General features: G+C 42.3%; 1 protein-coding gene across 4 annotated transcripts; it reads right to left on the bottom strand.

The window, feature by feature from the left end:
- Positions 1-9,367: 9,367 nt before the first annotated feature.
- Positions 9,368-24,974, bottom strand: LOC133888311 (NAD-dependent protein deacetylase SRT1). 4 transcript variants are annotated; one of them, XM_062328497.1, is made up of 15 exons: positions 24,774-24,974; positions 24,352-24,481; positions 24,024-24,053; positions 23,846-23,938; positions 18,704-18,823; positions 18,371-18,471; positions 18,143-18,251; positions 17,193-17,272; positions 13,921-13,999; positions 13,524-13,577; positions 13,060-13,153; positions 12,642-12,721; positions 11,720-11,787; positions 11,523-11,625; positions 9,368-9,962 (listed from the first exon to the last, which is right to left on the bottom strand). In XM_062328497.1, exons 2-15 carry the CDS (start codon positions 24,448-24,450, stop codon positions 9,639-9,641), a joined length of 1,434 nt encoding a protein of 477 aa, XP_062184481.1. In that variant the 5' UTR covers positions 24,451-24,481; positions 24,774-24,974; the 3' UTR covers positions 9,368-9,638. The 4 variants fall into 4 exon arrangements, with proteins under 4 accessions (XP_062184481.1, XP_062184483.1, XP_062184482.1 ...); XM_062328499.1 differs by having other exon boundaries at positions 11,523-11,607; XM_062328498.1 differs by having other exon boundaries at positions 9,368-9,968; positions 11,523-11,607; positions 24,774-24,973.
- Positions 24,975-25,208: the final 234 nt, after the last annotated feature.

The raw sequence follows: 25,208 nt of genomic DNA, 5'->3' as shown, positions 1-25,208 counted from the left end.
TGTGGTATGTCAAGCTCATGTAAAGCTCTCATTTTTGCAAGAATCCATTAATTGATCCACTTTTGGTTTAAATTAAAACTTGAGAGTCGTGGTGCTTATCTAGTGATCTTTCCAATCTCAAGTTTTTTAATTTGAATCATTTCTCATTCGGATCAAATCAACAATTGTTTTCATTGTCCGGAGTCTCCGGTGTTCACCGGATACTCCGGTAGTTGGTGTTTTTAGTCCGGAGTCTCCGAGGTAGACTCCGGCAGAGAGCCTCGGTTAAGCATTTATTTTTGTTGAAAAAGACCGGAGTCTCCGGTGTTCACCGGATACTCCGGTAGGAGAAAATATTTTTACCGGAGTCTCCGAGGGAGACTCCGCCAGAGAGTCTCGGTTAATATTTATTCTTTTGATAAAAAGGACCGGAGTCTCCGGTGTCCACCGGATACTCCGGTATCTGGAGAACCCGGAGAGTCCGGCAAGTTTCTGAGTCTTTTCTGTGTGGGGACTGAGTGCCATCCGGAGTCTCCGGTGTTCACCGGATACTCCGGGTCAGTTCAATAGAACTGTATCAACTATTATTTTTATTTGTGTTTTCTTGTAATAGTTGACTTTGTGAGAAATGTGTTTGAAGCATGTGTTTAATTTCTAAAATCCTTCTTTTATGCTTCTTGAAAGAAAGTTGATCCATGCCTTGTTGCAATTACCGACTTGTGATATCTCCATATACCATTATCTTCTTACAATTGGTAATAATACAAGTGGTAATCCTTGTTGATCATCTTTGTTTCAATTCTTGTTTTCAAGTGACTTCCTTCTATGTGAAAGATTTCATTTAACTCCTATGTTAGGAATATTGGTTTCCTCAAGGAAACTTTACTCTTGGAGTTCATAGAAGCTTGTTATCTCAATGCTTGAATTATTTTCAATATACTTGCTTGAGATAAATATTTGAGATAAGTATATGCTCAAATCTTGCTTAGTTCATTTGTTGAACTTTGTGAATGATAATTTGTTGATCTTTTGACTTAGATGTAATTTGGACAATCTTTTGATATTTATTTTTCATTTGGTATTTTCAAGTCTCATATGCTATTTTTGTCCAAATTATATCTCCATCGGATCTTGAAAGTGACGAGCATGCTTGTTTGACTTAAATGTTAAAATCTATAACATGTTTGCTTTCTTTGACCCTATATTTAGAGTAAGCCTCTCTCAAGTGTTTTTATTGTCTAAAAGGCGCATAGAGCTTTCATTTGATCTCAATTGGTATATACCTTCATTCGGTATATATTTTCAATCGGTATCTATCTATTGGTATGAACTTCAATTGTTATCATTTCCATACAAATATGCACATATCTATGAGAGAGCATGCTCTTTGTGATGAGTTCACTAACCTCTTCGGACCCAATAAGTTTGTGGATCAAATTGTACTTGAATGAGTTTTTAGGTACAATGAAGATGCATTGGATGCTTGGATTAATCATAATGAAGGTCCTTTCAAGTAGAAGCTCATTTCAATTGAAATTCATGAAGATGATTTTGTCCTTTCAATTGGATTTTTCATGAAGAAGGTCTTTATCTTTCAATTGGTATCTACAAAGAAAACCATCTCCTTCAATTTCAATTGGAATCAAGAGAAGGACCATATCAAAGTGAGCAATTCAATATCATTCCAAGTAATTTGTTCTTGATTTATGCATTTAATTTCAAAGATTCAATCTTGTGTAGATTTTATCATATCATGAAAATATCTTGCAAAAATGTGTTTTTCTTGCAAGTGCTTAAAACCTCTCTATTGAAAATATGAGCAATTTGAAGTAGCATATTTTTGTGGGAACTCTATAATCATGTTTATGATTTATTCAATCCTAAATATGCAAAAGATTTTATATCAAATGCTTGAGTTGCTCCTATATGCAATATTGATGAAATTTGCAAAATCCTTTGCTTGAGGTTTGTAGTACGCTTTAAATTGCTCTTTTGGACATATATACTCATGTGATGTTGACACTTTGTGATAAACGAGAAATTCGTTATATTGTCAACAATTTTGCTATGTTCAACTTAGAGCATGATCCATTGCACTTGTGCTTTAGATATTCATTTCGGACTCGTGCTTGCTTTGCCTTCAATTAAATTTGTTTCAATTGAATTAGTTTCAATTCGAATTGGTATCTCTTTTAATTGTTTCAATTGATTTGCTTTGAATTTTCAATTGATATTTCTTATAGGTATTCAATTGATATCCTTTGGAATTTTAATTAGCATTTTTTTTCAATTGGCATCTCTTGTAGGTATCTAATTGATATCTTTTGAAGTTTTAATTGGTATTTCCTTTTGAAATCTCTTTTGGCATCTCTTTGAATCCCTTTGATCTATTGTATAGCTTGTTCTCCTCACATAGCTCGTAATTGGATAAGTGTATTTGGTTTAACTCAAATTATGAGAAATACACATATTATGAGAAATTTACACTATATATGGTCATGCACTAGCTCTCGATGATTCCCTCTTGTGGGATAGGGCTAATGGTGTTTTGGAGAAAAATTTCTCTTTTGGTAAGTCCTACTTAATTCTTACCAATTTGATGTAAATTGGGGGAGAATTCGTTTCAATGATTCCATTTTGGCATTGATGTCAATTAGGGGAGAATTTGGACTAGATGTTATATTTTGTAAGAGGACTTTGCTTATGGAGGATAATTTGCTTATTTGGGGAAGATGTCAATTAGGGGAGAATTTGTATGATTACCTTTGAGAAGTATGATTGCCTTTGAGAAATGAGGTTAAAGTTTTTCTTTGCATGAGCATATTCATCTTCATACATACTTTGTTATGCTTGCTTGATATGTATAAAGTAAACTCCATCCAAAATTTGAGATAGACAATATATACAAATGATATTCAAAATTCATTCACATATGCATAGATTGTGGGGGAGTTTATTATATACATATGTTGATTTTTACTAACATCAAAACCTTTGTGGTGTTTGATGCTAGTAAAACTAGTTTTGGCAATCTCAAATATCTTTGTGATATTTGGTATTTCCAGAACTTATTCGTTGTATACGTTCATCTTCGGATTATATGTATACTTAGAACTTTAAATATTATCAAATATAATCATCTAGTGAGATTGTCATCAATTACCAAAATGGGGGAGATTGAAAGTACATCTAGCCCCTATGTGTGGTTTTGGTAATTAATGACAATACCTATGGACTAACAATGGTGTTGAGTTTGTTAGTAGGTTGTTCTATAGGTGATGCATGGATAAGAGATATGCATGAGCTCTAAGTGAATGGGAAGAATGAAAATGCATCAAGATGAATAAGCTCTAGGTGATGCTCGGGTAAGTGATGACAATGCCTATGGACTAACAATCATATTGAGAATTGCTATTAGGTTATTCCATAGGAGATGCATAAATGGTGAACCATGGATTCTTTGAGAAATGCCATGAGTTCAAAGAATTGCATCAAAAATCATTGAGATTTTAGTGATGCTCATAAGAAGAAGAAGAAGCTCAATGACATTAGCAATAACCTTGAAGGCTAAGTTACTTGTGGAGATCAAGTAATTAAAGGTATGGTTGTCAATAGAGTTTTATGGACTAACCCATGTGCTTTGTGCTTGAGAGTGAGTTGGGGTTAGGATCCATAAGAAGGCATAAGTTGAATTGAAATCATATATGCCAAGAGTGAAGAACAAGAGTGGACTCCATACTTGATAAAATGAATTCCTTGAAGATGTCGAATACAAAGTGGTTTTCTATGGCAAGACGGTGAAGGGCAAGCAAGACTCGGCTGCGATGGACCATCCGTGGTGAAGGGCAAGCAAATGGCTTGGCGCCGAAGGACCAAGGAGGTGGTGAAGAGCGAACAAAGGCTTTGCGCCGATGGATCGTGCGAGGCCATGGGAAGCTATGGATGATTCACATCAATCATACGAAGAATCAAGAAGAGATGGAGTGAAGATTTTATGGAAGTTAGCAACCCTCAAGGTTTGAAAGAAAGAAGCGGTACTTGAAAGTTTTCAAATGCTCAAAGTGGTTCAAATGAGTTTTATCTTTGAATTTGAGTATAGGTATGCCGCACTATTAAGAGGGATGCAACGTGAGCTAATTGTCGCGTCTCAGTGCTCAAGAGTTCCCAACCAAACCCAAAGTGAGAGTTTGTTGTTAAGAGTCCAGAGCGGAAAGTGCGGAAGTGCCCAAAATAGGTTTTGGAGTGTTCCTAATTCGATCCTATGTGTTTTAGATCATGAATTCAGTTGGGATGTGTATCCCTCTGAATAAGCTTTCCATAGAGTCCAAAATCGTCGAAATCGAACTCCGGGATCAAAAGTTATCGCCGTTTTTCGGAGGTCAGCTGTGCTATACCCGGAGTCTCCGGTGTAGGTCGGATACTCCGGTACCTGGAAAGGTCGGAGACTCCGGTGAAGTCCGGATACTCCGGTACCTGGAGTGGCCGGAGACTCCGGGAAGTCTCCGGGGCTGTTTTCTGGGTTAAGTACCGACCGGATACTCCGGTGTATGCCGGATACTCCGGTAAAAGTCCGGAAAAGAGCACAGCGGCTAGTTCTGACACATTCTGTGACCGTTCTGACGCCGTATTTGGATTTAGGGCCGGATACTCCGGTGTTCACCGGATACTCCGGTCAGTTCTGACAAAAACAGTAACGGCTAGTTGTTTGGAGTGGGCTATTTATACCCCACTCACCCCATCCTTTGGGGCCGCTGCAAGGGGCACGAAAGAACACATTTTTAGAGCCAAAAGAACCTCTCCCACTCCATTCTAGTGTGTGATTTGAGAAGAAAAGTGAGTTAGGTTGAGAGATTAGAAGATTGAGTGCAAGTGAGCTAAATCCATTCTTGAGCACTCGAGTTTCTCGGCAAGAAGTTCGATTGCGTTTGTTACTTTTGGAGGTGAAGCCTCCTAGCCGGCTAGGTGTTGCCCGGTGAGCTCCCGCGCGTGTGGTGAGCCGCGGGAAAGTTTGTGAAGGTCGATCTCGCCTCCGAAAGGGAAGAAATAAAGCTAGTGGATCGAGGAAAGCGGTTGAAAGAGACCCGGCTCGTTGGAGCTTCCTCAACGGAGACGTAGGATTCACGGTGGTGAATCCGAACTTCGGGAAACAAATCTTTGTGTGTCCTCTCTTGTTTCCTTACTTTTATGTTCTTGCTCAAATCTTTGTGCATATTGCTCGATCTACTTGTTTGTGTGTATTTGAGTGTAGGTTCTTCGTGAATCTACTTGGAATCATCTCCGGGAACACACGACATCACTTGGTTTGAGCTAGAACTCTCTACTCATTAATTTTATTCAGTTTCGGGCTCAGTTCTGTACAGAACCCGGAGAATCCGGCCTTTACCGGAGTTTTCGGACCTGTACACACCGGAGTATCCGGACTACACCGAAGTCTCCGGTGAACAGTAATTTCAGGCATATGAACAGCATTTTCAGCCTTTTTCAATTTAAGTTTTATTGCATATCTCTTGCTAGAATTGAGTAATTTTTGTCACCTTAGGATTGTAATTTCCACACTTATTTAGGGTGATTGTGCACCTTAGTTGAGCCTAGCATATTTAGGATTTTCTCTTGTGAAAAACTCGTTAGTTTATATTCCGCTGCAAGTTTAGGCGAACGGTAGAAAGGGTTGAATTTTTGTAAAAATGCCTATTCACCCCCCTCTAGGCGACATCATTATCCTTTCAGGCCCCAACCAGGTATGCATATGTATTGGTCTGTTCTGGTACCTACCAATCTTGCCCAAGTCTGTACACTGCATATCCTACTAGCAAGTAGCAACCAAGCCTAAGTGAGTCTCCAAATCTACAAATAGCTTAAAGCCCAACGTTATGTTACCTAGTAACATAACCTAGCAAAACCATGGATGATGGATCATTTTCAAATTAAAAAAGCATCATGCGCAAGCCTGATCGTGCGGTACTGTAGTCATGCCATCATCAACCCTAGTCAAACCGATCCCAATTCCCAACAGCAGCAGTAGCGATCACAATCTTCTCCCATTCCCCTTCCCTCCTCGACCTCTCCGTGTCTCCATCCAAAACGACGTGTTTGTATCAACTCGCCTGATCCTCTCCTCCCGAAGCTCAAGATCGATCATCCAAAATTGGCGAATGCCTAATCCCCAACCTCGATCGTTGTAAGCCATTGTTCGTCTGTTCCCCTCTCCTCTTCTCCACCGGATCGCCAGTAGTCATGGTCCCCATGCTCAATCGAATCAAGGGCTAATCCCCAACCAGATGATTTTGTTCATTTGGTGCGATTCTTTTATAGTTTGCGCTAGTTGTCAACTATTGATGACTTTTTTATTTCAATTTTTAGAATTGTTTGTACCTAATTATCACTGTGTGATAACATGGCATCTAGAAAGCATGTATCTGGCAGCGAAAAAGGAAAGAAAAAAATAAACGAGTTGATGGAGTCACGAAAAGGAGACTTTGACAAAAAAAACAAATTAATGCACAGAATATTGTATTTGTAATTGATATATAAATATTTTGATGTTTATGTTCAATGGGGCCATGTTTTAGTTTCGCCCCATGCCACCGAAATCTCAGGGCCGGCCCTCCCTCCTCGAGAAGTAGTGACGACCATGATGCTGGCGTCGGGGCGGCAACGGCGGACCAGCGTCACAAGACAGCAGAATGGCGCGACATGGCCCTACACCATGAATGGGAACAGGACAACATGCACGTGATGGTCGGTCTCAGCCATGATGGCGGCGCACGGCTGCTTTGGTCATCGGCTTTGAAGGGGGCGAGGGGTTGACCTAGCGACCAAGACAGAGAAGTTGAGATGGGCGCAAACGTAGGATGGATCTCTTCCATTTTTATCAGCCCGAGTCTCCAAGTAGAAAACGACTTAGGTACACGGTTTGTTTCTTGGGACGTAATAGTCAGGGGACTGAAAATGTTGCTTGTTTCAGTGGACCAACCTCCTCCCTCGAATCTTGATCGGACAACACTCCTCTTTTCTTTTTCCTCTGGCTCACATGTGCATGTTCTTCTTCTTCACCGTGACACAGCGACACAGTGCGACTCTACCCCACCCTGCTGGATCAGCATCCACCGGTGGCGCCACTGTCGTTGGACTAGATGTACAACAGTAGCAAGGTATCCTAACGTAAGTCTCTGTTACATAGCAGTATAGCACTAAAGGGGCATTGTCGATCTAGCGTGGAAGGAGGCTCGTGTTGGGTGGGAGGCTATCGCAAATGGTTTATTTCTTGTGGTTGTTCAATTTATTACGAAATTCATTCTTAACTATTCAACAAAGTTAGAAAACCCATGTTCAATTTTGTTTTGTTAGTTCAGAAGGCTGAGACATGGACCCCTGCCATGTACTCAGACATTGCTTTCATCTGCCTTTTCATGCTCCATTGGAGCCCCACTATGGCAGGAATTTTTTTTTTCTATGGCACCGGTGCCACGTAGCCCGGGCTTGGATGCCGTTGATTCATATGTGCTATAACTCAACTTTGAAATAACACCTGCCCACGTGGCGTGAATCTAGACCCAGTGCTACGTGGCACCGGTGCCTAAAAAAACTCTCTCGCTATGGCATCAACTGAAAATGTTATCTGTCAAGAAAAAGCATCTAGCTGGAAAATAGGAGGGAGAAGGGCAGGAAATTGGATGGAGATGCCCTGCTCCCAATACAGAATGAAAACAACCTAAGGAAGCCTAGCAAGGGCGCAAATATACAAGTGCCGACCAGTTGGGGATATTAAGGATTGCTAAAAACAAATTTGCAAAAATGTGTTGCGCAATTACTCGGATGTATCCATCTGTCGGGGTAGCAATCACCCAATGTGTTATGAACTTAATGATCAAAGCAATCGTCAATATCGGTTGCACCAGTCCGTTAGGAAGGTATGTCTCTTACCGGACGGAATGCGTATTCACTTTATATATATATATATATATATATATATATATATATATATATATATATATATATATATATATATATATATATATATATATATATATATATATATATATATATATATATAAAGTATATTTGGTACTTCTCAAAGTATTTACTCTTACATACGTATTTCATAATATAGGAGTATCTAATGTGATACAGGGTATGTACATAGAGTATGTGAGTATATAAAATTATCTAAGTGGTATGTATATTTTTTTTATAGTTTGCATATATTTTTTTTTAGTATATTACATTTTATGTACAAATATAAAGACATTATCAAAATCTATTAAAATTGATATTTTTTTCAAAAATTTTATGTAATTCACGTTGAAGTATCTTAGAATGACTATATAAGTATACTCATAGGGATAAAAAAAGTATATGCAGTTTATTTATGTGGTATATCAAATTTTATAGATATATATATATATCAAGATCAATGAATGAGAACACACCAGATTTCACTCCCTATTTCGATTTTCTATTATCTTTACAGTTGATTCTCAATACAATGCACGAGCTTATGAGGAACGGCAAACATCCACTTCCACACGCAAGAATATAATTAGTTTAACTTGTGATGCCTATGAGCATGGGATGGATGAATGATCATCATTTATGGTGCGGTTTTTTAAGTACAAGTTAAACATACTTACACCACACTCACACCTATACATACTCATATGGATAGCACGCGTTTAATCAAGATTGTGATTTACTTGTTACTCATAGCAGCAGTTGATATTTGCATGTAATTTTACTTGTTGTAATGGAGTAATTTTTGTTGCATTAGCCTTTAGACTTGTACATATTCAGCGGAGCAGGTAAAAACAATTAGGTTAGACACCGAAAATTTTGGGACTTGGCTGAAAATCTGCATGGTTAAGAAATGTAATAAGGGACCGACTCCTATTAGGTGACTGAAATTGTAAAAAAAAAAAAAAGTCGATCGATCGGTTCATTGGGTATCGAATGGACAATGTCTTTCTTCTTCCGAGAGACTTCTCTCGAGTGGCTCTCCACCAGAACTGCACTTCCTGCCACCTCCTAACCACTCCGATTTGGTAACCCCAGCCGCTGTCACTACCCAAGCTTGACCCACAACTTCAGCAGTGCCACCGCCGCCTCCCATGCCACAACCCACCACCGATCCAGCCACCACCCCGAACCCTTTCTCTAAGCCCACCCCCACCAGACCCGCCTCCTAACCCAACCTAGAACACTAACCTCGCCGAACCCTGGTAATAATGGCGTCGACTGAAACTTTTCTGTGATTTCTCTTAAATATGGGATACAGCAAGACTAGGCTATACAAACTATATAACAGCATGGACCTCCCTACATATGGCTGCTTAAGCACGACTGCTGTAATGCTGTATCGATAAGAACCACACAAAAAAAATAGAGGTAGCAGTGAGCACTTACACGTATTGGTTTTGTTCAGTCACTAGGTTCAGAAGTCTCTTGAGAGCTTACAACATGCTATCAAGTATCGCAACCAAATCCCCTGAGGGCGTAGCTAAGCAATGCTGGTTGTATTATACATAAAGTCAACTAACTTTCCTGTGCAACAAAAGAGTTGTCCAACCTTTTATTGGTTACACCTTTGCATCTGAACTTCATGCATCTATGCTATGCTAACTCGTCTAATGAACAAAAGAAACAAACATACACAATTCTGAATTCTATGGTTTTAGCAGTTCAGCTTCTTTGTCTTTCAAAAAGCACTTCAGCTTCTTCGGCGATGCCGAGTAGCAACCAGTGCCTTCCATGTGCCGTTTTGTAGGGTTGCTGCTGCTGCTATTGATCCCATTATCCTTGGGTGGCGTCACCTTGTCATCTTTAGTGTCATACCTAACGATGTTGGTCACAATTGCTTGAACAGTGGTCTCAGCTCTTGGCAGGCTCTCTCTTTCCAGAATTTCTTGTTGCCCCGCGCAAGACTCGTGCTCTGCAGCACACTCCAGCTCCCGTAGGACTAGACTTCTATCTCTAACGAAGCTGTCTTTCTGCTTCTGCATATATCATATTTCTCATCAAAACAATAGATCTGCTTGATGATAATCAACATCTTCACAAGGTTATGGCAACAAACCAGTCTAAACAAGGATAATATAGGAGGTACCAAACTATCAAGGACAGAAGGCACACACCAATCGCTATACACATAGGTCGCCACTCAAACTATGGGAAGTGCAAGGTACACTATTCTAACGAACATGAAAAAGAAATCAGGGTTGCACTAAATACATGTGATGTGGAGCACAAAGGCAAAAATCCAACAACCAATGTACAGGGCGCACATGAATGCATTATATGTCTTTTACTTTCTGTACTACAATACAATTCGATCAGTAAGTTTCATACTAATTGGTAATAGTGCACCCATGATATCTCTTTTATTTGTTGTGATGCAGTGCATGCTGGTCCTTCCAATCTGAACTGACATTTACTATACTGGCAAGGAACGGGATGCTTTAATGTTTATAAAACGAAACGTTAATACTAATTATTATACAGGATTTAAAATAAAAATAATATTCTTTGCAGAAAAAACATGAAAAAAGCGAATAACAGAATGAAAAGGCCAGTTCCAAGGTCCGGGCCTAGCTCAGGGAAATTTGGCAAAACCAGGTTTTCTCGGTCACAGGACCATAACTGACCAAACAGACAGCAGGTTATTTGCTCTGCAGTCTACACAAATTGAAAATTTGAGTGCTGACTATTCAGTAACAACCAGAGGGTCAGAGCACAACAGAAAAGAGGAACATCAAGATTAATCGTCACCACCTGGGGGTATCGATATTTCCAAGTGCCATTAACCAGAAATTTCAGGAAGAAAATTACCCCGAGTTGTTGTCGTCAATTCGAAATGTCAATTTTTAAATCTAACAATAAATGCTTCCACATGCACTTTCTAACTGCAAACAAACAATTGTACTAATGTTAAGAGAGAAGGATGACACCATAGACTTCAGCGATTGGAACCTCTAGGTTGAGAAAAGACCAAACTCAATTGTTCGCTTAATTATAACAGCCAGCAAGCCCTCATCAGATGGCTTTCCAACCTGACAAAATATCTCTAATCCAAATCATATCTCACCTTTTATACCTACCCTTTTCAACTGAGAACACAATTCAGAACCGTCCTCAAAGAAAGCAAACCATGTATGTTAACTGAAACATCTCAAACTCTTATCTCTAGGAGATTATCTCCCAGGAAGTAGAGCCAAGTAACTTGGCACTGCCGCTACAGACTCAAGTAGGATCTAAAGGAAAAAGTGGAACTTGATCGGGGATTTGAAGCCAGAACCACACTCAGCATTAATGCTCAGTCCGCTATCATGTCTGCAGTAATATTTATACTAAAGCTTGAAATTTAAAAGTCAAACTCAAAGCGATCTTTTAGGCCAGATGGTTTATACAAGCGGCAACCGCCAGCCAGCAGCCACTACTTTTTCCTGCCTATGCTTCCCTGATACAGTATCCTTGCTATTTAAGTTAAATCATAGGTTCTAATTATGGGCAACAAAAACTGGAAAACAGAAGAGTGTCCAGTAGCTGCTCACCTGAAAATCGACTGGCCATTCAATTGATGAGCTCGAACAGCCACAACCATCGCTGAAGTTTAATGTCAACAGCATGAAAAATGGTCTATTCATTGATGTTTCCCTACAAAAGTAGGTAATTCCCCACTGTGAAGCACAACATATAAAACACACTAGGGTAATACATTGATTGGGGGACTTTCTCCTGTCTAGTTCACCTCTGCAAAGAAAATGGTTGCTCCTTAAGCACTACAGGCTTCATGTCAGGTCTTTCTGGAAAGGAAACCTGTTGATAGATAGATAAGAAAATTTCGATCATATATCTGTACCAAAAGAAGTCCCACTACATGATCAGGTTTTCAGGAAACTCATTTGAAGGATACCATTTCAGAAGCTTGACCACCAGCTTCTAACCTCCCTACCATTGCAAAGAAAACTACCCCAAGTCCTGTTATGCTATTAGGTGATGATTATGCACATTGGCCTCTTGTATTAGGAGTAATAATTAAGAGGCCCCCTCCAAAGTGATAATAGATAGTACTCTATTCGTCTTCCTCTTCTTTGGTATAGAGTTAACACCCTTTCACCAAAATTCAACCACGTAATCAATGTGTTGCGTAACAGTTAATCTACCTGTCAATAATTCAAAAAAACTGGATTCATAATTGTTAAAGATGTCACTTAGTGGCTGCATGTAGTCAACCAGTGCAAGTGCACTAATCCATTTGCCTTCTTTGATTAAAACACAGGAAATGTATTGCCATAAATGGCTTAGGTTACATGTATATAGTGTAGAGAGCATCTTAAAAAATAGTTTAGACACTTGAGGCAATAATAAGATCCTTGTTGCTTCCACGGGGACCTTCACCACACTTGTACCATATGCACAATTAACACTTGAATAGATGCAACGGTGGATCTGAGAACTCAAAAGGACTTGTATGGACAGCTAGAATCACCCACGTTTATCCTATAATTACATGTGTGCAATTCAATATACAAATTTCTTATAATGAAGTTTGTGCACCCCCCCCCCCCACCCCCGCAGTCAATATAACATTATCTTAATGGTAACATGGTGCGTAAAGCATACTCTTGCATAAAAGTGTTGATAAATTACTCGAGTCGTGAGTGCACAACCTCGATGGACTTAAGAAATGACAATGGTGCTCGCAGGCCATGAATACTGGTTACTCGGAGAGTCCATCTTACACATTTCTCTACAAAACAAAAGTAATAACATGATATGAGGGGACAAGCAATTGGACATATTTGCATACGATAAGGTTCCAACATTTAATTAAGGCAGCTTATTCAGATGGTATCAATACATGAACATAAACATCTTATTACAAGAAAGAAAAATCTTTTCCAAATCATGGGTGAATCAATCATACAGTAGTTTCACAGTATGTATTGAGAAAGAAAAATCTTTTCCAAATCATGGGTGAATCAATCATACAGTAGTTTCACAGTATGTATTGAGACCACTTTCCAGAAAACATCATAATCTACAGTAGCTAGGACAAGGATGCGAGAAATGGTGAGATGATCTTACTTTTCAACGAGTGTCGAAGACTAAGCTGAACAAAGTCAGTACGTATATATGGAGGAATTCGCAGATTCAGCATGCTCATGACCCCAGCAATGACCTGTTTATGACACATTTAAATTATTGTCAAGAGATAAGCTGTTCGAATACGAGTTTGATTAGAAAAGAGTTTGCGATGTTTCAGTTAGGGATAACAAGTCAGAAATATGATTTAGTCTAGAGATATTTTTAGGAGGCAAACTCATCTATAAAGATGAGGGTGGTCAGCTGTTATTGTAAAGCACAAATTGAAATAGTTGTTTCTCAACCCAAAGGTTATAAGCACCCAAATCTATGGCCTCATCCCTCTCTTAATGTGCTTTTCCCTTCAGCCATACAGTCCAGCCCTCCTTAGCGTGGTGTTTACCCCTTGGAAAACAAAAGATAACATAAAGGAACCTCAAGTCCTCAATGAAGTAGGAAACAGCTACCTTATCCACAAGTCCATGGATGACAAGGCTTGCCCTTTTATCCTTTGGAGTTGCCTGAAAGAGAAGGGGAAATCACAATTTAAAAACTCAAATGCATTAGTTGGAAACCATACCATGTTTTAAATTTCTAGCTTTTGGATCGGAAATGCCACCCTAGATTTCATATCGCCACATTTCAACTTCCAAAATCAAAATTGATTTTTTTTGTGTGTGCATCCAAGTTTAACATATTTAAGCAATTTGAATTTGGGTTTTTGTAAAATAAAAGAAACAGCCAAAGAAACAACACTCAAATATTCTGATCATTCACATGTGATCAAAGAGTTAGACACGTAACTTGCTACTTTTTCTCATACTGAAGATAAACAAGAATACAATTTTATTTAGTAGCATGTACCTGAAGGTTTACAATAGCCACCCTACCCCCATTCTTCATTGACAACAGAGGCATATTACATGCAGGAGTAATCTGCAAGCTGCACAGTATTGGAAATAAGGGATGAAAAAAAAGAACATAAAGCGTAATAGCGTAAAATCGTTCAACAATGAAAAGCAAATGGATATTTAAGAACCCAAGCCTACCACCAAAGTCAAATGTAACATAATGAATTGATATGGAGCAAGATTAATCAAATCGGTCAAAGAGAGATAGGACATGATGCCTTCAGTTGGATCATGGGGAGGAATATAAAAGAAGACAAGACACATGTACTTTTAAGTGGAACCGAACGTTTTTTTCTAAGGCCTTGTAAAGGAAACTTACGATTCCCAATCAATCTTGCACTACACGCAAGAGATTACTCCCTCTGATCCCAAATATAAGTCCATTAGGACATCGACACGGTCTCCAATATGACACTTTGACTAATAATATATATAAAAATATATTATTTCAAATAGAAAGAGTTATATATTATGATTGTTTTTTTCATGGTGAATCTAGTAGCATCAACCTTATGGTGTCACTTGTCAATATATATGATTTATTTGCTATTGATGGTCAAAGCTAAAAATGTTTGACTTAGGACAAAGCTAAATGGACTTATATTTCGGATCAGAGGGAGTACCTATAAGCTATAGCCACATCAAGATACATATATGCAGAACAAGGAGACATGCATGATGTGCTGTGCACGACTGAATGATCCTAGCATTGATTTTTTGCTTGAGGCTGAAACCTATGCATGCTGTGGCCAAGTCTTGCAGTGTCCTCAGTACCATTCCTATTATACATATTTATTTTCTTGACAAAGGAGGAATTCCTCGCATGTATATGTTGCACGAAATCATTATGTAAAGCTCATTATCCATTCATAAAGGCAAGTAAACAAGGGGCTTAACTAGCATGCAAAACATGCACTTTACTACCGCATTGAAGAAGTGCAAATTGAAATATAAAAACTCCATCTTATGTTAATCTTTGGATCGATCAAAATCAATGTGTCAAATGTTAATCAATGGTTACCAGGAGCACTGTAGTCAACTGACCACCGCTGAAATCAATGGTTACTAGTGGTTACCAGAAGCAGTGTAGCTCTCAGTGAGAGTGTCCTTTTGAACAGTTTTTAGTATTGGTTGCTGTTGAAGGTTGCAATTGTTTAAAACTTGAAACAAAATAAGAGAAATCACATGTGACTAAGATCAAACGACCATTGACCAGCTGGTTACTGACTCCGGGAGAAGGTCCAGGAATTTATTAAAAAATGGTTTCTGAAACCTTAAGCAGTAGAACTAGGATGCAGAAATTGAAATAAAAAAACGGTTTCTGAAATCTTTTGGTCATCGGCCTTTCTATCTCACCTAAGGAAAACCTAGCATGGATTCAAGCCTTCAACTTCCATTGCCAAGCGTTTACAACACACCTTATTTACCAGCTAATATCATGCCCATTGAATGGCTGTTCTCTTTATTATCTTGTCAAAAATATCACTTCTTGTCTTATAGGAGTGACACCACATTATTTGGGGAAAATGTCATGTCACCAAGTCCAACAATTAGCTGACTGACCAGGGAAATTGTGCACCATAGTATAGTGTTATAGGTGATTCCAAAATCATTATTCTCTCTTGAAAAATTATAAACACTGAACGTTTATTGTATATTCAGAATTTTCTTAATTATTGTGTTATATATAAACCAATATGCATGCACGCATTTATTGTCCCTGGGACCTTACACCAGCCTGACTAGTTTTAAATCTTGCATGTAAAAATATTTCTATTATCCACTGCTCACCTAACTGGTAATCAAGCACAAAACAGGAACACCACAACTCTATCACATGTCCTGCTACTCTCCACTGCACCAACACTGTCAACTCAACCATTGCCTCGCTAATGGCAAGTACAACTCCAGATCTCATCATTCACATATTTCTTCATGGCTCCCCACAATCTCATCAACTGACTGAACAGCTTTGTTGAAGACGTCCTCTCACAGCAAGCTCTTCTTCGTCTACATCTCATCATAAAGCTTCATTAACTCTACTCACTGCCAGTGCCACTATCTGCGCTCTGCATCATACCCCTTGCCTAGGCTAGGATGCCCACTGGCAGAGAAGTTGAGGCAGCTGCATATGTACATGGATGAGGTGCAAGGAAGTCCAGCGCAATGGAAATGTAGCCCACCATCATGTTGCCCCAAACAGCAAAAGAATAGGACTCACGCTCGGTTTGTGGAGAAGGAAAGATTTAGAGGCACTGGTGCTGGAAGGGTAGGCATCTAAGCAGAGAAGGACAGAGATTGAGGACAAGGTTGTACCCCAAAGGAGGGGAGGGTGGGAGAGACCAGCTGTATCTAATGGGTGAGGCAATGAAGATTGCGATGTTATGGGGGTCAGCCAGGCTGCAGTCCGCCCATATGGCATCTGAGAGGTTCACGAAGGTTTCACTTCACACTATGTTGTTTCACGATGTTACTCTTGGGTCCAAACTTTGAGCTGTATGTAAATGGTTCGAACTAAAACACTAAGTTGTATATGAACAATATTCTTTAATTAAAGCAATTGGAGAGGTATAGTGCCTAATTACCAATAGTATGCATGTCATGTCCAGCCCATTAGGGCCATTTAGATCGGTTATCACATCTGTTATGTGCAAGAATTACTGTTCATACCGCAATAACCACAACACTGTAGCACGAGACCAGGGAGGTTAGGATAGATTAGTATATATATAAGTTTGGTATGTTAGGATTCGAATTGATTTGTGTAGAGATAAATTTGGTAAAAGATAAATTAGGAGTCTGATTGAATTAGCACTGCTTAAAAATAAGTTTGGTAGGAGATAAGTTAGGAGTTGGAATTGAATTAGGATTATAATTCCCCTCTCTATATAAAGGGGCAGCCGGCACATCCTTGTAATCAAGCAAAAGAAGAATTAATCTAAGTCTCCTCATTCTATAGTCTAGTCCCTCCCCTAGCAGCCGACGCCGCCTGACTATCCTCCCGGCAGATATCTCCCTTATGATCCAAGGATCATAAAAATGAACCCTTGTTTGTTTGCTTCTTTTTATAGACAAATGTGAGACAAAGGGCTTACAAGATATATCGATTTATCACCAAAGTAATAACATTAACTGGAAGGTCAGAATGTTTGTAAATACAGTAATTTCAGTAAAGAAACTGCAAAAACAGTTCCCCCTATGATGTAAGGGTAATATGGCCAATACCTAGTTCCTAGACATAGGACAAGATCAGCTGTTCGACAATGCTCCTTGGCAGAATTCATCTCATCAGGGGGTAAAGCATCCTGCAAAATGTGTTTACCCATCTAATATCATTGATAAAACTAGCAGCAACTTTGAAGGATATACAAAATGGCATTCGGCAAACCATCACTAGACTGGTAAAAAGCTCACCAACCACTGGCTGGCTACTCTATTTTTCTTGTGGTAGTGAACATGCCAAGTTCTCATACTGAAAACTTATTAGAAAAGGAACATATACATAACATAAGAAAATAGCATGAAACTTCTCGAGTAAATATTTGCTAAGCATACTGGTATTCTAGAGTTCTGAACCCTCAAGAAGCAACAGAGTGGTTCCTCGCAACTGTGAGGTGAACTTGATGATAATTCAAAAATATTTTGGCACAGCAAAAACACTTGAGTAATGCTGCTATGCACACCTGAAAAAGCGAAAACACAATCCCTAAAGCAGTATTTTTAGTAGTGGCGCAGCAGGCTATTGCAAGTCAAGCCCTCAATGGGCTTTTCACTTTTTTAGACACCACAGAAGCACTATCAAATGTTCTTTTCTTTTGCTACACAGCAAAACACAACATGAACAGCTAATTTCAATAACTCAAGTGACTACATCAAATTTCGTGTCAGCTTTGGATCATTGAAGTGATTGAGGTACTAATACCATCGGTTATGGCTAGGGTTCTAACCAGGCATTGAACCGGCTAAGACCATAAGGTCCATAACACAAGACAAATATCCAAATTATGTAGCAGTGACTAAGGAAGTCTAACGGGCATTACAATCTGTAGTCTTCCACAGTACTTACAGTTCCCATTTTGCCAATGGTAACATTTCACATACTTCCAGTTGCCAAAGGAAACATTGTGTTACAATAGAAATTTTTTAGGTTAACATGTTGAAGACGTAGTATTTACCTCCCAATCAAGAACTGTATCTTTTAATCTAGCTCCACAGTTTTTATCAGAACAACGCCTCGGAGTATCCTTCAGTCCTACTGTCTCAATTTCGAAATCACGAAGGTACCTTCAAATGGAGAAAGGTCTCTTGAATAAATCAAGGCAAGCAAAAGGAACTATTTGGGCATCTACAGACACTGACTCCCTAATAAAGGCGTAATATAAAGAAAGTAAACCAAATCATACTCAGTTTTACAGCATGGGCAAATCTCCTTGAAAGAATTGCCATGTAATTCAGCTAGCTTCTCCCTTGGGAAACCAGAACGAAGATGTAGACTGTCGACATTCTGGGAAATACAAACTTCTCAAATTAAATGGGTGCCAGAAGTAATCCATTAGTCATACAGACAACAATAAAAAAACAAGAGTGTATTTGGGTATATTGTATATATCTAAGATTTCAATTTATCTGCAGCTCCTATGTACTGATCTTGCAATGGAGCACAAGTTCTTGTCAGCATGGAATTGGAAATAGGTACCAAATCAATGATACATTGCACTTAGTTAAATTGAGCACACCTGGCTTATGACAAACTTCAGAAGCCCTGCTCTTTCCAATTCAACTAGTGCCATGTGAGTCAAGCTTGGAACAGCTCGATGGAAGGGAAGTGATGCATTAGGAGCACCTTTTCCTGCACGCTATAACATGTAAAATTATATACAGTTGAAATAATGGTTCATCAAGAAATGTAGTATCTTCACATGGGAGTAGCAGGTATTGAAAATTATAAGTATGGTTTGTTAACATAGTAAAAGTGGCATGGTTTTATAAAGTATAACTTTTTTGCGGGGGTACCTAAGTCAGGTATCATAGCCATATGGGAACACTCTGAAAGGCCTACAGCCTCACAGGTAGCCCAGGAACTCACCCAAGACACACGTACACTAACAGTGGTATTTTTAGTGCTGCAATGGCTTGCTACCTTTTCTGTTTTCTTCTCTATTTATACACTGCTGACCACTACAATATGGCCTGGTTCAAACAACTAATATACAGTCATTACTGCTTTAATTGGCTATTATTCTCCCTAATCTTCTAGCTGGAAATTCCTGGTTCAAACAGCTAATAACTACAGCTATTACTGTTTTAATTGGCTATTATTCTCCCTAATCTGCTAGCTAAAAATCTGCACACATCAAGGTTTATTGATAACAATCTCCCCCTAATCCTTGTGTGTGGACTTGGAATTGATGTTCATCATTACAATCCTAGCACGAAGCTCATAAAATCTGACTCGCCCAAGTGCCTTCATTTGAATGTCAGCGAGCTGGTCCTTAGTGCCGACGAAATCAGCACTAATCCTCCCATCTTCCCGGCACTCCCTGATGAAGTGATAGCGCACATCGATGTGTTTGCTACGTTCATAGAAGACAGGGTTTTGTATCAGCGCTAAGGCTGACTTGTTGTCAATCTTCAGCTCGACAGTGTCGGCGTCCCTCCCCTTGAAGTCGCCGAGCAGCCGAGCCAACCACACCGCTTGTGTGGCTGCGGTAGTGGCAGCAGCATACTTCGCCTCACAGGACGAGAGTGCCGCCACCTTTTGCTTGAGAGCGTGCCAACTCACCAAGCTGCTGCCATAGAAGAACAAACCGCCGGATGTACTCCTCCTTGTGTCAACATCGCTGGCGAGGTCGCTGTCAGTGTACCCGACAAGCCGTGCCTCTACTGTCCTTTCATAGTGGCAACCGAGACTTAACGTCCCAGCTACATAGCGCAGGATCCTCTTCACTGCCGCCATGTGTTCCTCCGTAAGCCACTCCATGAAGCGACTCACGTACCCCACGCAGAAAGCGAGATCCGGCCGCGTGTGGACAAGATAACGGATGCTTCCAATGATCCTCTGATACTGAGTGACGTCCACCTCCGCTGCCGTGCTGTCACGGCTCAACTTGAGCCGCTCCTCCATGGGGTGTGCACGGGGTTGCAGTCCTGCATCCCCGCCATCTCTAGGATGCACTTGGCGTAATGCGCCTAGCACATCGTGATCCCACTGCTACTCTACTGCACCTCGATGCCAAGGTAGAAGGAGAGCAACCCAAGGTCGCTCATCCTGAACTTCGCCTTCATCTCCTCCTTGAAGCGGTTGATCTTCGCCTCGGCTGATCTAGTGATGATCAAGTCATCCACATAGACCCCGATGATCAACAGCGAGTCGCCATGGCCACGCCTGTACATCGTCGCCTCATGCGGGCTCTGCTCGAACCCGAGAGCTCGCAATGCCGTGTGCAGCTTTTCGTTCCAAGCCCGCGGCGCTTGCCGCAGCCCGTAGAGCGCCTTCCGCAGGCGCAACACCTTTTGTTCTGCTCCGGTGACGATGAAGCCCGGCGGCTACGCGACGTACACCTCCTCCCCCAAATCGCCATTGAGGAAAGCCGACTTCACATCCATGTGATGCACCGGCCAGCCATCTTGCGCAGCAATAGCTAGCAGCAACCGAACGGACTCAAGACGAGCAACAATTGTGAATACCTCATCGAAGTCAATGCTCGGTTGCTGCACATAGCCCTTGGCGACGAGGCGAGCCTTGTGCTTGATCACTGCTCCTTCCTCGTTCTTCTTGAGCTTGAAGACCCACTTCAGCCCAATAGGTCGATGCCCATGAGGAAGCTCCACCAGCGACCTTGTCCCGTTCTGCTCGATGGAGTCCATCTCCTCGCGCATGGCCGGCCGCCTGCCATGCTGGATCGTACTCTACTTCAGCGAAGGAGCGCGGCTCTCCCTAGCAGGATAAGCGCCTTCTGCACGGCCTGCGGACGAAGCCAACACGCTTGGGTGGATGTAGCTGACCACTACCTCCACATGGAAGTCAAGTGTGGTTGTTCCACCGTTTTGCAGCACCGCCTCCCAGTCTCAGCCGGCGTCCTCACCAAAAAAGACGTCGCGGGAGATGTGGACGCGCCGGGACTAGGGCTCGAGCATGCGGTACGCCTTGGAGCCATCCTCATAGCCGATGAAGACCATCGGGGTGCTGCGGTCGTCGAGCTTCCGCAGGCCTGGTCGTGTATCCTTTACATAACCAAGACACCCGAATGTACGCAAGTAGCTTACCACCGGCTTGCGCCCGTGCCACGCCTCAAATGGCGTCTCGCCGTTAAGACTCTTCGTCGGCACCCGGTTGAGGAGGTAGACAGCCGCGGTCACAGCCTCCCCCAAAAATTCAGCAGGCATCTTCCGCTGTTTCAACAGGGCGCGTGCGGTGGTGAGGATGGTCTAGTTCCTCCTCTCCACCACGCCGTTTTGCTACGGCGTGTACGGCGCGGAGAAGTGCCGTTGCACGTCGTAGTCCTCGTAGTGGCACGCGAATTCAACGAAGGTGAACTCGCCGCCATTGTTCGTGCGTAGAATGCGGAGCTTGTGCCCGCTCTCCACCTCCGCAGCAGCTTAAAACTTCGTGATGGCCACTGCAGCATCACTTTTTGCTGTGAGAAGCACCAGCCACATGTAGCGGCTGGCGTCATCTACCAACAGCAAAAAATAGCGACACCCGCCTGGCGTCGCCGGCGTGATGGGGCCGTAGAGATGGCCGTGGACGAGGTCTAGGACGCCCTCTGCGCGGTACTTCGCCTTGGCTGGGAACGGGGCTCGGCGATGCTTCGTCATAACGCAGATGTCGTAGAGCTGCTCCACGTGTTCTAGCTGTGGAAGACCACGCACCATGTCCTGGCGGCCAAGCTGGTGCAGCGCGTTGAAGCTGATGTGGCCGTAGCGGGCGTGCCAGCGCCACGAGTCATCGTTATGCTGCACCGCGAGACAGATGGGGCGCGCGACGTTGAGGCGTTGGATGTAGAGCCGGTTCCGTCCACGGTTCACCTTGGCGATGAGATGGCGCCGACGATCCCAGATGCGCAGCACGCCATCCTCGATCAGCACCTTCGAGCCACACTCATCGAGTTGGCCGACGCTGATGATGCTGTTCTTCAAGCGCGGGATGAAGTAGACGTCAGAGAGCGCCTTGTGCTCGCCGTTCTCCTCGGCGAACAGCACCGTGCTGCAACCGTGCATCTCGACGAGCGATCCGTCGCCGAACCGTACGGTTCCTTGTACTGCGATATCAAGCTTGGCGAAGACGTCGCTGCGGCACGTCATGTGGCTGGTGGCGCTGGTGTCGAGATACCAGCCCTCCTGGAGTTCACCGGCGTCCGCCTCGCCGAGGAACGCCTGCACTCGTGGTTCATCGAGGTGGACTGTTGTCGACGCCGGCGCGGTGTCGTCGTTCAGCGCGCAGACCTGCGCCATCAGTAGCGGAGGCTCGTAGTTGTCCTCCTGCCCGAGGTGCGCCTGACCTCGCTTGGGCTGGCGACAATCACAAGCCCAGTGACCGGTACGCCCGCAATTGTGGCAGGCGTCACGGTCGTCATTACGGGCAGCATTCTTGCCATCAGCCGCGCCCTTCTTGCGCGAGCCACGGGAGCGGCGATTCTTGTCATCGCCTTTGGCAGACCGCGACCCCCCCTCGCTAGCTCGCCTTTCCTTCTGGCGCCCAAGCCACTGCTCCTCCGTGAGCAGCAGCTTCACTTGGTCCGGGTCGAGGCGGTCCTCTGCCGCCTTGAGCCGTCCCGTGACCTCCTCGATCGTCAGCGTTGAGATGTCGAGAAGCATCTCAATTGAGAGCGCGATCTGTGCGAACTTGGGCGGGACAACCCACAGGTACTTGGCCACGACCTTGGCGTCGTCGACCGGATCACCAAGTACCTCCAGCTGGTGGACGATCCCGGTGAGGCGCATGGCGAAGTCGTCGATTGACTCGCCGTCGCGGAAGGAGATCGCCTCGTAGTCCTTCCTCACCTTCTGGGCAGTCGCCTTGCGAGAGCGCTTGGAGCCAACACGCATCGTCTTGATCGCGTTCTAGGCCTCCTTCGCCGTCTTCTTTGCAAGGGAGGTGACCATCTCCGGCGGAACTGTGCAAAAGATGGCCTCCATTGCCAACCTGTTGTCGACCCTGTCCACGTCGCCCTTGTCCACGGCCTCCCAGAGGCCCCATGCTTCAAGCATCACCTCCATTATCACCGACCACTCGGCGTAGTTGTGCTTGGTGAGCAGTGGGTACGCACCTCCAACATCTCTCACCACACACTGTATCACAGGCGCAGAAGCTGCAGAAGGGCCATCTTCACCCGCCATGACACCTACTGATACCAATTGAAAGGCCTACAGCCTCACAAGTAGCCCAGAAACTCACCCAAGACACACGTACACTAGCAGTGGTATTTTTAGTACTGCAATGGCTTGCTACCTTTTCTGTCTTCTTCTCTATTTATACACTGCTGACCACTACAATATGGTCTAGTTCAAACAGCTAATAACTACAGCTATTACTGCTTTAATTGACTATTATTCTCCCTAATCTGCTAGCTGAAAATTCCTAATTCAAACAACTAATAACTACAATCATTACTGCTTTAATTGGCTATTATTCTCTCTAATCTGCTAGCTGAAAATCTGCACACATCAAGGCTTATTGCTAACACAATCTGCACACATCAAGGCTTATTGCTAACACACTCTACTCGTAATGCAGTCGAATGTGAATTACATGCCACCCAAGTACATGCAGGTATGTCTAGACTGCAATCCAGCATCACAAAATCATCTAAAAATAAATAGATTCATGCATGAAAGGGGTCGATACTAAGAGGAAGTAAAATAGACACCAGTACTACCTGCAAGGTCCAGACACCCTTGGGCCCTCGGAAATCAGGTATGCCTGATGAAGTTGATATTCCTGCTCCGGTAAACACCACTAAGTGCTTACTCTGCATCGTAATGGTCAATTCAATGCAACTGCTAAACACAAATCAAGATTAAAACTTTAAATGAGAACCACACTGGTGACACAACCTTTTGCACCATGACTGCAAGCTCTTCTATCTGCACAACAATCCAGGAAAAAAGAATATCAAAACAATGTTGGAAAGATAAAGAAATCATTTCATGCACCTCTATCAGTATATAAAGTATCATCCAAAACATGGAGTTGTACAGTTAAAAGTTCATTTGAAGGGGTATCATAGTATGAAGTACGAACAGAAGTGCTCCGGGTGGAGTCATGTTATTGTCATCATTATTTGCAATAAAGGTTCCCTCAGTGCCCTGTAACTTGGCAAATTGAAGCAATCGTATCTACAAAATTTAAATAAATAAACAAAAGTAGGCCAACGAGTTGAACCTTGTTCTGGAGGAGGTCAGGGGTGTCGAAGATCTCAGGCATTCCCACGCTGCCCACATCCTCCCGGTAGGACAGCTTCTCAGCGTAACCCAATGACATCTCTCAACCCTTCGCTGCCTTCTTGTTCGGTCTAAGAGATCCCAAATTTTTGGTCCATAGTTAGCAGCCAAACTAGAAAATGATTCACGCAATAAATACGAACAACGTAACAATCAATCAAGTATAACCTCTTATAGTATTTCTGAAATTATTCTTCAGAACACTCATCGCAGAAAATACTCTTTCAGCAATTGAAGTCGCCGACATAAGATGACCATTTCGAAATTCCCATTCCTTATTCGGTTATTTTCACTGATTTAAATCCCCCAAACCCCAATTCCCAAATCAGGCAACGAGTAGCGGGAAGAGGAGTAGAGAACCACCTGCTGACGTGCTGCCCCGCCTCTCGGGCCTCGACTAGGCCCCGAGCTCTCCTCCGTACTGGGACCTAGGGTTCGACGGGCATGGTCGGTGAGGGCTGGCTGCGCCTCCCTCCGCTCGAGCTAGGCAATGAAGGAAACTGAAACGAGAGGGAGAGACGTGGTCTGGGCTGGGTTGAGACAATGGAAATGAGGTGTCGTGGGCTGAGGCCCGCGGCCGAGGGCGGTTGGCCTTTTCTTTCCTTTTTATCATTTTTTACCTGAGGGCTGTTTTTTAAAAAAAAAGAGTGAATTTCACAAAACTACAGTAAAATTAAAAAAAACTATCACATAACTATATTTTTAATGATTAATTTTACATAACTATGCTTTATTTGTGAATATGTATTATAAAACTACACTTTCAAAAATCAATTTTATATAACTACATTTTTCCTG

This window comes from Phragmites australis, chromosome 13 (genome assembly GCF_958298935.1).
Source record: "Phragmites australis chromosome 13, lpPhrAust1.1, whole genome shotgun sequence".
Taxonomy (NCBI): Eukaryota; Viridiplantae; Streptophyta; class Magnoliopsida; order Poales; family Poaceae; genus Phragmites; species Phragmites australis.
The sequence above is the reverse complement of the archived record's forward strand: the minus strand, read 5'-3'. Positions and strand labels throughout refer to the sequence as shown.